Source organism: Convolutriloba macropyga, chromosome 3, assembly GCF_964194025.1.
Source record: "Convolutriloba macropyga chromosome 3, txConMacr16.3, whole genome shotgun sequence".
NCBI lineage: Eukaryota > Metazoa > Xenacoelomorpha > Acoela > Convolutidae > Convolutriloba > Convolutriloba macropyga.
In genome coordinates, this window is record NC_134470.1 from 25,516,676 (window position 1) to 25,533,217 (window position 16,542).

Sequence of the window (16,542 nt, forward strand, 5' to 3'; positions counted from 1 at the left end):
TTCCGGCACTTAAGAAAGGACAATTATCAATAATTGACGAAAATTTTAGAACAAAAAAATGCAGATTTTATCAGAAAAATGCTAAAAATCGAGACATTGAATTGTTGAAAACCAATCCATTGTTACTAGAAACTATGCAGTTCGCAATTATCAAACCATAAAGGAGATTGAAGTACCAAAACATATAGCTCATAAAAAGGATATAAAAAGTAATTGTGACTCGCAAAACTTCTTCATCAATTTTTGAAAACTTGATTGTATAAATTATCAAACAAAAACTCAAAAAAATTACAAAAAACATGAAAAATTGCCCCATTTTGAGCTCACAAAACTCCTAAAAATGACCTTTCAACCTTAAATTAGGTCCTTCCCAGCAGCTGCACCTCTCTAAGCTCTTAAAGGACTACTAAAGCCAACTTTGGGTCTCTAATGAAACATGATGCCCGCTGGGCTTTACCTGTTTATCCGGTTGAAAGATCAAAGCCATTGAAAAATGTGTGAACACATCTTAAAAAAAAACAACGCCCCAATACAATTAAAATTCTTTGAATCGTAAAAAATTAGGAGCGCAATAATAGCCGCCTGGAATTGCTGTCGCGGCTATTAAATAGGAAATAAACATTTTTAAAAAAAACTTCAACTTTTCAGGTTTCCTAACAACTCAAGACTTCTTTTTCTATCAACTGAACAGACTTTTATAGGAAATACAAAAAACTTGTCTTCTCTCTTGGATACATAAACAAGTGAAAAATTCTTTAGAATGCGTAAACAAGTACCTGACGGTAAAAACCTGTCTGCTATATAGATCACCTCATTTTTGTAATAATTAGTGATCGAGGAATAAAAACTCGAGTCGTAAAGATAAAGATTTCCCAAAGCTTCTATAAACTTGTGACCTGAGTACTACCTACAGGTTATTACCTTTGTGATTTAAATCTCATACTCTTTTGTCCATCAATTATGAAATGCAATTTTTAATTTTCTTAAAACCCTAAAATAATACATTTTAATTTTTTCGATAGAAGACCCAATTATTTCTTCAATCAAAAGAAAGTTTAGAACTTTAAATTTGTTACATAAATAGTGGAAAACTATTCTTTTAAATTTACCATAATTTTTATTACCTTTTAAATTGAATGATCATAATGAGCAAGCATGCAAAACAACAGGTCTAATTTATATGGTATAATTATCGTCTTTTAAAGAGTACAAAACAATATATTATGACCAACAAACTAATCCACCGTACACCAGTAATCAGCTCTGCGCACTAATCAATTTGAGTCCACGAAGCTCTAAGAATCTGTTCACAGATTGGATAGAAAATTCAAGTCACATTCACTTAATTTAGTCACACATCAAAATCAAATTCTCGACCAGAAGGATATTTAATTTTTGTTTGATTCGAGGAGCATTTGAGCGTACAAGAGGTGAAAATGTTTTACAAAAATAAGTGCTACAAATACTGCAAGTCTACGCGCGGTTTTGAATGAATTTTATGGAGCGGTCAAATTTGACAATCTTTATTAACATTGAAAATTCAAAATAATTTTATGCAAAATGGGCGAAAAAGAATTTCAAAGTAAACTGCCATGTTGATTCATTTCAGCTGAGCTTCTTTAACCTTAAATCCCACCTCCTTAATTGCTCAGAAGATCAATGGCAGGCAACACCATACAAAGGCAATAATTACAAAGTATTTATGTAAGTTTAATCGACCTTCTGACGTTTCTACTGGTCATACATAAATGCTTTATCATTTCTACAGAAACTTAAACATGTCAGACTGTCTCTCGCATTTACTGTCTAAAACATAGAAGGGGAACAAAGGGTAGGATTTCATCAAGAGTAGAGTGGGGGATCAAGCTTCCGTGGTCTCCTGGTGGTACACGAGGCTAGCAGTGCGCACTTGTTCTGAGTGGGTAACAACAGTCGTGCCCTCGGCCACCGGGGATCCTTCTGCCGGGTGAACTTGCATCAGAGGAGCATTCAGTTCCTCCTCACCCCCCTCCGAGTCAGTGGTGATGTCCGAAGGCGACGTGGGCGTTCTGGCTACACCGGAAACCTCAGTGGGTTGGTGATCGCCATTCACCTGTTCTACTATTATGTGCGTGGGAGGAGAGGCTCCGTTGGGACTCGAACCCACTTCTTCGGTTTCGGGGTGAGCGTTCATGTTAGGATTGGCTACTCGCGGGGGTGGCTGAGCAGGAGGCATGCGGATAGACGTCTTAACTGTGGTCGTGACAGTTGCGTGGTGCTGCACTACTTCTAAGAAAATACAGACGACAGACTACTCGAGAGAAGAAAGAAAGGAAGAGAAAGAATATAATTTAAAAATTATTCCAGTGCTAAGATGAGGGGATGATGATGATGATGCATTCACACAGTTTCACACAAAATAATCACATAAAATTAAAATTGTTGCACTATGATTTTAAATTTTATGGAGCACAGGCATAAAGCTGCTTCTTAGGAATCGCAAAGCTTAGCAATAGTACACTTGTGCTCAATCAAAGCTTTGTTGCAAATCGCACACATACTACTGTTAGATCTATACATTGGCAGAAGTCGCATGCATTGAAGACCAACCTCCGCCGCCAGCATTCGGGGCAAAATTGGGTTCATTCATAGAGTGCACTCGGGAGTGAGCGTAGGATGGGTTTTCCTGTGCCTCGTCAGTAACCCTCTGAGGCACAGAGTACAAATGGTTCAGGCCATGGTCGCTTCCTTCGTCTGATACCACACCGTTATTCGCGCCTCCATTAACCAGCATGTTGCCATTGTTCAGTCGCTGCTGGATTTGTTCATGCCTTCGTGGCTCGTACTCCCCGCTTTGTGGACTGGGAGGAGCTCTCATTCCCGGTTGATGGTGTGCCGCAGGGAGCGTTTGGGTTCTCCTCGCCGTAACTGTGTTTCTTGCAAATGTATCTGTTCGATTCAAAGTAGCCGACTTCTTAATTTCGTACTCGGTTTGTCCGACCAGAGTTGGATGTGAGTTCGTGAAAGGAATCTTTCTCGGCTTCGGGTTTGCTGAGAGAAGTCTGAAAAACTGGTGATGTTCGATGCATATTTTCCAGAAACTTTTGGCTTCTTTTTGACTATCCATTTTGAAGACTACAGTTCGGTCAACACCATCATAATCACCCGGCATCAAATTGACTGAGAAATCACTTTTCTTGTACGATATTTTAATGATTTTAGCCCAGGCAAATCTGTTCAATCTCAGCTGGTCTCGGAATACGAGAACTCCACTCGCGTTGACTCCCAGGTACAGTCGAGTCCCATTCGCATCCGTGCACGGTTTAAGAGTGACTCCATAAAGCGTAAGTTTCTTAGCGACCTGAGAAACAATCATAGCATCAAATTTAAAACAACGGTAGCAAAAATAATGATCTTTTTAATAATGTTCATAATCAATAGCGGATGTATGAATTTCATGATGTTAACAGGACTGCTTGTGAGTCTTGTCTGAAAAAAAATGCTTGGTAATTGAAGCAACTTATTTGGAGCAGCTGGAGCACATTCTTCTTCAAAGTAATAGACTCGAGTCAAAACTTTGAAATCACCCGCAATTGAAAATCATTTCTGACAGATCACACAGGAGTTCTGATTAAACAACTGACTCGGGCTATTTTTTAAGCCTTAAAATCTTGTTTCTTAATTTTCACATGTTTACAGAAAATATCATTGAGTATTTTAGCTTTGACAGTTCTTATCGTTTTTAGTTGTGTTGTCTCTCAATCTCAATAAAAAACAGGTCCCAGCGGTTAAAATTAATTACTTGAAAAACTGTCTCTGGAGCAGGTGTTTCATTATTGTAGCCTGCTTTTGGCAGCCAAATTTAACGCATTTTCAATTCAATTATTGAGATTCGTAAAAATCACTCGAAAAGTCAAAACGTCTAAGAGACAATTGCACACAAAAAGATAACCTTTACAATAACGGTTTCAAAATTCGTTCGAGAGCAATTTAAAACTAAACAAAATGGAAAAAGAGTTAAAAAAAATCTTGATTTTTATTATGAAAAAGTTGTAATTAAGTTATGTTTATGAAACCAACGACAAAAAACAGTGAAAATTTCTGGTTAAAAAAGGAGAAAGAATAGTTAAAAAGTGAATTTGAACTGAAATCGAATGAAATAAGTCTTTTTGAAAACTTGACTCATAAATTTAATTTTTAAACAGAAAAATCTTAAATCAAAAACATCTATTATAAGCTGCAAATTGCAGTAAAATAGCCACAATTGACCCACATCGGGATTGAAATAGTAGCAGAAAAAAATAGAAATTGCCAGAATCTTTTTTAATCTATCAAAGTGTTCTAATTTGGTGTGCAAATTCAGTTAGAATCAAAAACTATACTTAATTCATCTTCTAAAACGAAGGCTATTAAGATTAGTACTAAGGTCAGCTAACAACCGCTTTAACGAACTTTGATAACCTAACGCACTATGACTTACTGACCAGGCTTTATCGGTTTATCCCGTTTCTTTTGATTTTGCTCTTTTGACATTGACCGTATTCACTCCATTGGGTAATTCAATGAGTGGATAACTTAAAATCCGTTCAGTTGAAACAGTGGTTGAGATAAGTCAGGAGTCAACCGTGAACGCCGTGACTTATGTAAAACGAAAACGTGATCAAAAGGTAAAGCGAATTAAAAAAAACTAAATAATCGCCGTTGAGAATCAAGAACGTATTAGCTCACCAACTGATTGTACAGTTGCCTAATTACAGTCATCAAACATTTTTCACTTTTAAGAAAAACTTAAAAATTCAACGGAAGCAAAAAAAATGTTTTCACTGAGTTAAGGCCGAAGAAGAGAGGTAAGTGACCAAAAACATGATCACGCAAAAGAACAAAAAAAACTTGCTCTAATAAGAGCAAAACATTAAGTTACGCCCCCCAAACCCAGTCAAAAAATTCCATAAAAAATGATCAAGCGCTGATTTGAAGTGAACGGGACGTCACATAGCATTACGAATAATCTTGAAGATGAAAAAGAACAAGAGAAGGGCAAAAATACCTTCCTCAGCTTTCGCAGCCAATAAAAAAACTACATAAAACCTTTTGCATGAAAAATCAGAAACGCACCAAAAATTCCTCTGAACGCGAACAAAATTAGTGTGAAATGTTAAAACTTTAAACCCCAATGGCCCCTCAAAAATAGGAAATCCAAAAATTAAAATTTGCTATCATCAAATTTATGCCATTTCAAGCCCTATTACATAAACCCTATTCATGTCATGTGACATCGATAGGTCAGTGTCTGTAGAAGAAACGATCAAATCGTTCAAATCTTCAAATTTCACACATTTTTTAAAGCTTGAGCGCAATTATAACTTTTTCTGCAAAAATAACGCTTGAAACGCACAAATTATGCTGACCGTAACTTTTTGTACCATAGTGTATCTCATGATATTTTTGAATCAATTTTACGAAGTTCCCTAAAAACTTTAGGTTTGGAATTCAGAGCAGAAAAAAATGAACCTGAGGACAGTTTCAATTTTCTTATCATCGATTTTATTCAAAAATTCACTATCAAGTGAGTTCAGCACAGTTTTACTTGACTAACATTCCGGTCCAATTTGGTAGAAAAAACAAACTTTGATATATCATTCGGTTAACAAAAGGGAACCATTTCCCACAAGACATTCGGTTAGCCAGAAACAAACTTTTACAAAAAATCGAATACTTTTTGATTCTTAAACAAAATATACTGTTCAACAATAAGATAGGTGCATTGAAAATTTGAGTTTATTTGTTTCAAAAAGAAAAAGTGAACAAAAAACCGCTGATGAATCTGTTGTTGTGGTGACTGACCTCCAAGTAATTCATCTCAGCTTCAGCAGTGGTCATGCCCCTATGTGTCCTGTAGAGAGTGAGAATCCTGTCCAACAAGATGGGACTGTCTGCGTTGGACACATTGGGAGCAAACAAAGGCAGCTCTTGCAGAGCACTCAAGTCCATGTCTGCTGTGTAGTCACCTTGATCAGCCTGGCACACGAATGAGCCTGAACAGGTATGACTTCAATAACAAATTTTTTAACCACCTCCGAAAAATTCGTGCATACTCAATTGCACGAAATATTCGCAATTTGTCCTAAACTAGATACACAAAAAATAATGGACTAATATCGGACGAACTGCTCTAAAACCACCGGCAAGTGACGGGGATTATCTCAAAGCTGCTTTAACAAGATTTAAATTTTTGAAATGGAAATCAGTTTCGGTGCACTTTTTGTAGTAAACTGCCGCCAGTTAAGATAGCTTTAAAGCTATTTAACACGCATAAATTAAAGAACTCAAATGTGAAAAAGACGGAAAAACATCACCGACTAACGTCGGGCAAATTGCTCTCAAATGACTGACGAGCGGTTGGTTTCGACAATCACTAGGTACGGTCTAGGGAGGCTCCAAAACAGCTTAGTTAAATTGCATACTTAGACTTTAGTAAGAAGAGAGGGTCAAAGAGCCCTTAAGGTCCTCCGGGCGCTACTTGTTTATCCCGTTTTTGAGGACAAAAAGTCAAATGGGTCAGACGAAAAATTGGCCCAGCAAAAAATCGCATAAAAGGACCACAGGACTTATAATTGCTGCAAAGTTCGTTTGAGAGCAATTGAACATGGAGACAAAAATCGATAGAAAATTAGTTCTCACAACTATGTTTAACATTAACAATACTTTTACATTCCTACTAAACAGAGCAATTAACAATACCTTTACCTTCTAGCAAACTCAGCAAGAACTTTAAAAACTATCAATTTATTTTCCTGCTTTCTATGACGCTTCAAATTGAATTTAAATTATTCGTTTAGCCTGTGCAATGTTTCTAGAAACTTCCCTCATATAACCTACCATTATAGCAATGTTTATTCAGCTGAATATGGTCAAAAAGTATTTTAATTGACAACTAAGAACTAGACCTAAAAACGGAGAATGAAATTTAAAAACGATGTGCAAGACATAGGAAGAATTAGCAAAAAAACTGATCACAGGAGTAAAAATACCGCAGGAGAAAAAACCCAAAAACTCTTCTAGGGCTGCTGTATAGTACGCCTGAAAACCATTCACTGCATACATCTACTCGCTTTGTCTTTCATTAATTGCTCCATTAATTAAGTGTTATTAAAATAACAACTCAAATATAGCTCATCACTGGCTTCAAAAATCATCAAACAGTGCGAAAAAAATACAGGTCTAAATATATATCATCAGTGAATTGTGAAACACCAAGAGAGTTCAATACTAGCTCGCTTTGTTGACTTTCGCAGCTATCAAAAGAATTGCGAACAAAATTATTTTAAAGGTACCAGAGATTTTCAGCATTCACATTTTGAGGAGGAAAATTGTAACAAGGCGGCTCGTTAATGTGCGTTTGCACATGATGTTCCGATCCCAGCTCATCTACATTTTTGACTTAATTATCAACCAATTGAAGAGATAACAAAAATAGATGTTTGAGTTTAAGACAATCGTTACATAACCTATATACTAATTGAATTACATAATGCCATGCCCCATTATAGCGCTAATGACATCTGACATTAAACAGACTACGAGACAAAAAAAAATTAGCGAAAACAAAAATTTCACGGCAAAAACAGAAAATCTAAATTTAAATGCACATAGTAACAACGTCAAAATGCAGTCAGACAAAACCTTAACTACTCAAATTTACTTTCTCCTAACTGTGGATGGAAAGTTTTCTTAATAAGACTATGTAGCAAGTCAACAAAGACAACGATCAATGAGGCGAAATTCAAAAATTAACCAACATTTTTCAAAACAAAAAATTTCAAGTCTTAAAAATCATTAGCTTTTAACTAAATAATCTTTGATAAATTACTAAAAAGTTATTACAAAACCAAAAGAAACTGTCTTTGGGTAGACTAAGCCATAGAATGAACCAAAGAAAAAAACTTGAAAAATTACAAACATTTTGCGAAAACAAACTATTGCTACCATTAAAATAATTAGCTATTATCTGACTATTATGTATTTTTAATTGAACTCTTATTTCTAATGATTCAGTTGAAGGAATTATACTGAGAGATTAAATAAGTTGATTTGGGCTACATTTGAAAACCATTGGGATCTGTTACTACACGATTGTTTTGAAAGAAGAGAAGAAACGCAAAAAAATGACCGCTAAAAAAAGGTTTATAAAAACGCATATTGACCAACAAACAAAGCATCGTTGACAAATAATATCAGTAGATATACTTTCTGAAACACAAGAAATTGGATGTGACCTCTCATTGATGAAAATAAGTTACAATTTGACGAAAAGAACAAAAACTGAAGTGTTTGAAAAATATTTAAAAATGTATATCATAAATTTTAAGACTAAAGGCTACGAACTGACTTCTTCTGGTAACATCATTAATTCAATCCTCAATTACAAGCTTAAGAGACTTGTCAGCAATTTACGGCTACCTAAAGAACAAAAACAGGCAAAAACAGCAATTTCAAGAAAAGAATTGCGCGAGAAAAGTGTCGAAGGCATTAAAAAATGAATTTTTCACTAATCATTTTTCGATGTTCAAATAATTTTTTAACAGTAATGGGATTTCTCTTTTTTTATCAATATAATTTCAAAAAATCAAATATCAACAACTACAATAGAGCCACGAAAAATTTGAGAAACCTCTTAGTATCAACGTCATTAAATTCATAAGCTTTCAACGGAATCCACTAAATACATGAAATTACGCCTCCATGGGGCAACAGAATTGTTTGTTATTCATATTTTATTAATAAGACCTTACAACAAGTTATTGACGATGAAAACAACAACTAAGACAGGCATAAACTAAAAATTCAGTAGAAAAATGCCAGAAGAAAGAGTCGAAGAAATACTAATCATAAGCTCTTCTCTGAAAACTTTATTTATGATCCGTTGACCGTCTTCCCTAAACCAGTGGCAACTATCAGGAATAGGATAATGTGATAAGATCTCAAAAGGATACAAATAAGAAAAAGTATCCGAAAAAAAAAGAAAACTTGTGGCATTGAAGTTTTGAAACTAATAGGTAAAAAAGCCGCTAACCAGTTTTTTTTGGCTGGAATCGAAAAAAAGGATCCTGTAAATACTAAGGCTGACAAGCAGTTCACAAAAAAAAGTTTAGGATTGTTATTGTTCAAAAATAAATTTCAGTCTTAACAGCCTTTAAACTCAAAAGCTTCCAACGGAGGTCAGTAACTACGCTCAGAAATAACACGATGGCGGGAAAATGATTTTCATGCATAATAGATAATCAATAAGCCATCACAATAAGTCTTAAGACCATGAAAACAACAAAAAGAAGCGCAAAACCAAAATTCAGTAGAAATGTGCAAGAAGAAAATTTCGAAGCCATTTAAACCATTAGCTTATCTCTGAAATCTTTATCTGTGATCCACTGAATGTCTTCTTTAGGCCAATGGGATTAGTATAATTTTTGGATAATGTAAATAATATTTGGATAATATGATAAGAGTTCAAAAGTAACCAAATATACCAAAATATCAAATTGAAAAAAAAATTTGAATTCTTTTGTCACTGATTTCATTAAACCAAAAGTTAGAAGATAAAACCGCTAACGAGATTATTTTTTGTTGCAGTAGAAAGCAAATGGGCTCTGTCAAAACTGACACCGACTAACAGTTCACGAAAGATTGGTTAATGTTCAAGAAAATTTTTGAAAAATTATCTTTAAATTCTTAACAGCCATTAAATTCAATAAATTTCGACGGAAGTCCTTAAATACCCTAAAGTATACCCCAATGGGAGTATAGGGGTGTTTGTCATGCATAGGTGATCAATATGACATAACAACAAGTCTTATAACTATGAAAACAACAACAATCAGGCAAAAACCAAAAATTCAGTAAAAAAGTGCGAGAACAAAAGGTCGAAGCCATTTAAACCGTAAGCTTTTCTCTGAAAACTTTATCTGTGATCCACTGAAGGTTTTCTTTAAGCCAATGAGCTGTAAATTTTAGAATAATTTGATAAGATTTCAAAAGTAACGAATAATACGGAAATATCCGAAAAATTTTTTAAATTTTTTGAAATTTTGTGTCATTGAAGTCATATAACTAAAAACTAGAAGATGAAACTGCTAGCCAGATCAAATTTGGTTGCAGTAGGACGGAAGAAGGTGCTATCATTGCAGAGGCTGACTTATAGTTCACGACAATAAGTTTACGATTGGTTATTGTTCAAAAAATTTTTCCGCAAAAACTTTTTTAATGTCTTAACAGCTATTAGCTGTCCTCTTAAAGCGCTAGATACGTTCACTTAATTCACATTACGGAACATATTGCACTGTCAGTTAATGAGTCTATGCCATAAGACTCCGAAAAATTAGTAAAACCTCAAAAAGAAATTCAAAATTTCTTAAAATTAAGAAAACTCAAGAGTCGAAGCCAAAAAAGAAACATGAGCAATTCCTGGAAAACGATTTTTTTTTCACTGGGCTTCATTTGACTCTAAAGGAGCTTTTTCATTAACGGAACCTCTATATGAAAAGTGACTTGTTTCTAGGTGACTTAAAAAGCAAAAAAAAGAAAAGTTTTATAAAAAAAGAGCTCTCAAATCGAATTCCATTTTTTTTATATCGAACCTCCCCATGAGACCAGAACTAGTCTTTTTAACGCCTTTAGTCTATTAGGAACACAAAATTGGCTCATGTTTTGGCAAGAAATTTAAGTTTGAAATAATATTTCTATAGAAAACATCTTAATTTGAAGAAAATTCACACTAAAAGTGATCAAATATCCCGTGTTCACACAAAACTTCAATCCTCGATACTCGAAAAAAAAACGAAAATCGAAGTCGTTTTAATTTTGAATTCTACGCTGGACCAGCTTTTCAATGATACCACTCACATTTCTCTGCGATGAATATATCGATCGGCCAAAATTGACTGAAAAAAAAACCCATTTGAGTATATAATTCCTCTCCCCAAAAGTGGGGTCGGAATTCGTTTGAGTCTTTTCTGTATTACGAAGATCTACGAATGAATTTCCATCTGGCTTTTTCACTGTTTAAATCCATAAAAATCGAGCGAAGTTGTTTTTCTTTTTGACGAACTAAGTCGTTTTTAGTTTCATCACGCTAATTCTAGAAAACTTTTTTTTTGTTTTCTCACATAGCCAATTTTCTTGAAGCAAAATTTGGATTGTCTTTTCTAATATAACAGACTTTAATTGGAGCATGCAGTGCTAATGACTTATCCATAATTCTTTGAAATTCTAATAACATTGTATCTCCCGTCACTGCACCGTAAAAGTGTCTCCAGTCTGAATTTTCAATGCAATTTTGGAACGCTATGGCTGAATAGTTTTTTTGTCAAAAAAATTTTTTGTCGTTTTTGACTTTAGGTTCACATATTTAAGACCTGTGATCGCTGCAAAATGATCACTTTTCAAAACAATCTGCTACTATGCCTGATTCGTAATCGTCTGTTATGATGTAATCGATAGTTGAAGAAGAGTTAGTCATTCTTGTAGCTGTATCAATATTCGATGGTTTAAGATCATACGGAGAAATTAAGATTGCAGCAGACTTTTGTTGCGCTTTGCAAAATAGTTTAACTTGTAGTCTCCAGCAAGTATGACAAATTTTCCTTCAGCTATAGCAAGATCAATTTCTATGACCAATTTTTCCAAATCTTTACAAGTTTTTTTCGGTACAATGATAAATTTTGTACGCATTTCCATTTTTATGTTCAACTCAACCAACAAACTTTTAAAATTTGTATCCGGAAAGCAGTTGAGATCATCGCGGAGACTGGGTTTTAAAAATTTCGGAATGTACATTATAATACCACCATCTTCTGTTTTTGTTGTTTGGATGCAGTGTTTTCAAAAACAGTTAAAGATTTAATTATCTGCATGCCAAAACTCTTCCGGGTGATTTTGTGACAACCATGTTTCACTAAACGCATATATGCAGTTGTAACCAATGTCTTGAATTATTTCCTTCAAGAGCAGATGTTATCCTGCTTTTATTTTCATTTTGGATTCAAATAATTCTAACTCTTTCATCATAAGTGCACATGGCAAAATTGGTCCCATTATTTCGATATGGTCACTTTTTAGTAGAAAGTATAATATAACAACCAAGAAAAAAATATCGAATTTGGATGTTAGGGCACATTGCTTGCAGTCACAGCTTACTTTAAATGAAGGTATTCGAGTTGCTTAAGGAAAACTGCAACACAATTTTTTCTGAAATACTATCGGAGAACATGAGTAGTACACATAGTATAACTATGAGTCGAATACCTGCCATTTGAAGCAAAATCTGATTATAAAGCATTACACGTTGCAAAACAGCTAAAAAGAACAGCAGAAACTGCAGCTAAAATCCATTTATATAACGATATCTTTGCCTCCATGGTTTGTAAGTGTTTACCCTACTCATATATACACTTTGAGAATACTGCAATGATTGTAAACGAACAATATTACAAGTTAAAAGAACATGACTTAAAACTGCATTTTTAATGAACGGAATTCCCTGCTGAAAATTAACATGTGTATCATCGTAAAAGAGAGCGTTGTAATTTGCCATTTGACTCAACCTGTTGCAGACAGGAAGCATTTTGATTTTTTCAGTGTTTTCTTGTGTAGTGATTGAATTACTCGCACAGTTCATTCAATTCATAAATTTTGTTGTTTATCTGTTCGTTTTTCGGCAATTATTTTAAGGCAGGGAGGGACTTCCATCAATACCAATGTTTCTTTCAGGGCTAAACTTTTCCTTAATTGCGGAGAAAAGATCTTTTTAATATGAGAATAAGTTGTCATTAACAAGTTCAAAACTGTTACATGGCCAATAAAACTTTTTAACTTATTATCAAGTCCTTAAGGAGGTTTTCGGACTCTTGGGGCTGGAAGAACTTGAATAATGACAGTAAATGTCAACAAAAGTTGAAAAAAATGGCAAGTTTACCACTAAAAACTATGCAGTAACCTATTATCAGACCCTAGAGGTATACAGGCCTGAAAAGCTCAAAAGATGGGAAAAAATTTTCAGAAAATTTGAAAAGACTGAAAATTAGTATATATTTGCGTATTTTTGTTTGGGGTACCAAAACATATAGCTCCTAAAATGGTCATAAAAAGTTTTTATGTCTTGTAAAAAGTTCTTTATGAACTTTAACAGGCCTCAATTTTAGACTGGCCCAACAAAAAAAATTAAAGTGAAAAAAAGTCACAAAAATAGCAACACTCTGGGCTCAAAAGCTCCTTAAAATGACCTTTTAACAACTTTAAACTAAGGCCTTCCCGGTAGCTTCTTCAAAGTTCCTCTAATGAAACTTAATTAATGACCTCTATTGAGAGGGCCTCTAATGAAACTTAATGCCCGCTGGGCGCTGACTGTTTATCCCGTTTGTAAGTACAAAAAGTCAAATGGGCCAGACGAAACATCGGTCGAGCAAAAAATTGCATAAAAAAGACCAACAGGACTATTAGAATTGCTACAAACTTCGCTGGAGAGCAACTTGGATTAGGTCCCTGGACCCCTAGTACCGGAAAAAAATAAATTATCAAAAAGCTTGAAAAATTGCAAACATTTCCTAAAAATTGCTTAAGTTCGTGATATTGCAAAACAATTCATTACTACAAAAAATTACGCAGTAACTTATAATCAAACGCTAGAGGAAATTCTTTGGCTTTTGAGGCTGGAGAAACCTTAAAAACGACAAAAAATAACATGCAAAATTTGCAAGTGTTATAAAAAAATAGCTATAATTAGTAAATCAGTAACTTATTATCAAACCCTAAAGGAGATTATTGGCTGGAAAAACCTGGATAAAGACAATAAGTGGCGAAAAACTGAAAAAGATAGCATGTTTTTTTCAAAAAACAAATGCCAAATTTCATTATGCAAAAATTTTGAAAAACATTCTATTTCATCTAGAATATATGCAGTAACCTATTATCAAACTCTAAAGGAGGTTCCTTGCCTCTTCAGGCTGAAGAAACCGAAAAAATAATTTAAAAAATTTTGAATAAAACTTTTCGGTCAAAAAATTGAAAAAAATTGCACGTTTTGCCAAAAAAAGCTCAAATTTGTGATGTTAAAAAGTGGAAACTATTCCATTACCACTACAGCCTTACCAGTATTATCAAATCTTAGAGGAGGTTCCTTGACAACTAAGGCTGATAAAGCTCAAAAAATGACAAAACTTGAAAAAAAATTAAAAATTATCAAAGCGTGTTTTTAGCGAGCGGTTGTTCGTCAGTAGCTAGCCACGGGGGGAGGGGGAGGGGAGAGGCATTTACCGGTGGGCTGATGGGGGCAACAGTGGGGTGGGGGCAACAGCTCGATGTGGAGGGGGAAGGTTTCAATAGTGGGGAGTCTTCGACCTCTAAGAACCGCCCAACACACCATAAGTTTAAGTCTCCAAAACAGTTTCAGCTGAAACAGAGCTAAAAGGCTCTAAGAGCACTTAATGCCCGCTGGGCGCTACCTGTTTATCCGTTTTTTGAGGACGAAAGTCAAATGAGTCAGACGAAAAATCGGTCAAGCGAAAAATAGCATTAAAAAAGACCGAAATGACTAATATAATTGCTACAAATTTCGTTTGAGAGCAATTAAACAGTAATTAAAAGAGCTAGTAAAAAACTTGTTTTGATTACGAATTGTTCAAACCCAAGAAAAAATTTTGATCTTTCAGAAAAATTTAAACAAAAAATGCTATTAAAGAAACTGTTACTCTTGTATGGAAATAGAACCTCTGCGGAAGAAAAATTGATTTGAAAGCGATTTAAAGGGCAAACAAAGCAATTTTATGAAAAAAATCAGTTGAGGGTAAAAATTCCAGGAGACTATATACTATAGTAAAGCATGCTTTGAGACATATTAGGCCACCAGTTGACGACTCATGTCAATTGTGAACAATTTTGACTGACCTAGAAGAGCTAGAGTGGACAGTGAACAGGGCAGCTTTCCTTTTGCCACATCGTCTCTGATCTGCAAATAGAACAGGTATCTGGAATACTCCATCAACGTAGTCGGATCTGGAGGGAAGAACTTGACATTCATGGCGAATGCAGGATTGGCCGCCTTCTTCATCTGTTTCTCCACACTCTTTCCCCTGTCGAGCCATGCAATTGGCTCCTTCTCGTCCAGGACGTCGAATGTCAGGCTAAAGTAGTCACGCTCTTCCAGGGGTGGATTCATACTGTTGAACACTTCCTGGAGTAGGTCGTCTCCTTTAGCTTTGCGACCCACGCGAACCTCTATGGGGTGACCATCTAGCAAATACACTTGGTACTTGTCACCGCCTGTTGGGGCGCTGCGACTCGTATTGCTCGGGTAATTCTGCGTCATTTTTCAAATACGCAGTCTTAATAAATTCTTTGAAAATTATTAAAGCAAACTCCTTCTTAATGTTATGCACATACAGGTTAAGAATCGCTCCAAATTATTGCGGTAAAATGCTGATCATAATGATAAGGTTTCAACTAAGCACGATGTAAGAGCAGGTTTGCGTATACACAGATGCAATAAGAAGTTAGCGTAAGGACAAAGACTGAATAAATTGCAAGGAACAGTGCAATCTCGCAACTTAGTTTCAGAACAAGCGTTCAGCAAGCAAACTGTGGATGCCTTCTGAACAAGTAAATGTTTGCTATTCGTAGTAGAGTTAAACAGCCAAGAAATTCTGTAAACCGTTTGCGTGTGTTTACAGTTATAACAATAGTCGTTAACTAGTCAATGAAGGTTGATGCACTAATGCGAACTTCGATCTAACCAGGCCGATTCTTGTGCTAGACAAATTTGCCTGTAAAACTGTTTAACGCAGACTACAGTTAAACCTCTGTAATAACGAGTTCTTTAATCAACTGTCCGAAAGTGAATGGAGCTTTCAAAAATAGAGTAAATCCGATTTGACAAATCTGTTCCAAATTATAGTAGATATCTGCTTTGTTCACGCACACTTTATTCAGCCGCGAACATACACAGAGCACGATTGCAAAACAAGGTCAATCGATTATCCACTCAAGCCCCAATCTGAAACGATGCAATAACTCAAAAGTTGGCAAAACTGTACGTATAACGGTTAAATAATTTTCACAACGAAAGTACAATTTTATAAACTTAATTTAATCTAACAGACCTCTGTACCTAAACATTCGGAGACCAAACTCGCACATTGAAATAATGAAAGCCGTAATTCTGGTTTGTTGAGTCTCAGAGTGAATACACATTGCCCCGAGCTCTTCACGCTCACACCATACCTACAACAAAGTTTATTTTGAGACTGTTAAATGAATTGAAGGCGACAAATCTTCACTGCAGGACACTTCAACATACTGAAATAGGCGGCCTGGCTCTGGAATGCTTTTTACTCAAAATAGTTGTCTCTATGGACAACTGAATAAAGTCCTCGGTCAAAAAATGTTTTAAAACCATCAGCTATTACAATAAGACGGCTCGTGCGAGTCTGCGCGTAGCACATAATGTTCCAATATAACTCTCAAGGCTGCAAAAACAAATATTAAACTCTGCCAGATAAACCGTTGGCAGTATCCGAA

General features: G+C 35.1%; 1 protein-coding gene across 1 annotated transcript; it reads right to left on the reverse strand.

Annotated features, from left to right (window-relative positions):
- Positions 1-1,049: 1,049 nt before the first annotated feature.
- LOC142336098 (band 4.1-like protein 3) lies at positions 1,050-16,067 on the reverse strand. Its single transcript, XM_075384641.1, has 4 exons — positions 14,914-16,067; positions 5,824-6,014; positions 2,590-3,340; positions 1,050-2,268 (listed from the first exon to the last, which is right to left on the reverse strand). Exons 1-4 carry the CDS (start codon positions 15,332-15,334, stop codon positions 1,862-1,864), a joined length of 1,770 nt encoding a protein of 589 aa, XP_075240756.1. The 5' UTR covers positions 15,335-16,067; the 3' UTR covers positions 1,050-1,861.
- Positions 16,068-16,542: the final 475 nt, after the last annotated feature.

Bases quoted from the DNA above. Each gene is read 5' to 3' on its own strand.
- LOC142336098 (XM_075384641.1), bottom strand. From the start codon at position 15,334: ATGACGCAGAATTACCCGAGCAATACGAGTCGCAGCGCCCCAACAGGC. The intron at 3,341-5,823 runs GTCAGTCACCAC...ATTGTTTCTCAG, and splicing joins CTGAGATGAATTACTTGGAG to GTCGCTAAGAAACTTACGCT. The intron at 2,269-2,589 runs GTTGGTCTTCAA...GTATTTTCTTAG, and splicing joins CCCGAATGCTGGCGGCGGAG to AAGTAGTGCAGCACCACGCA.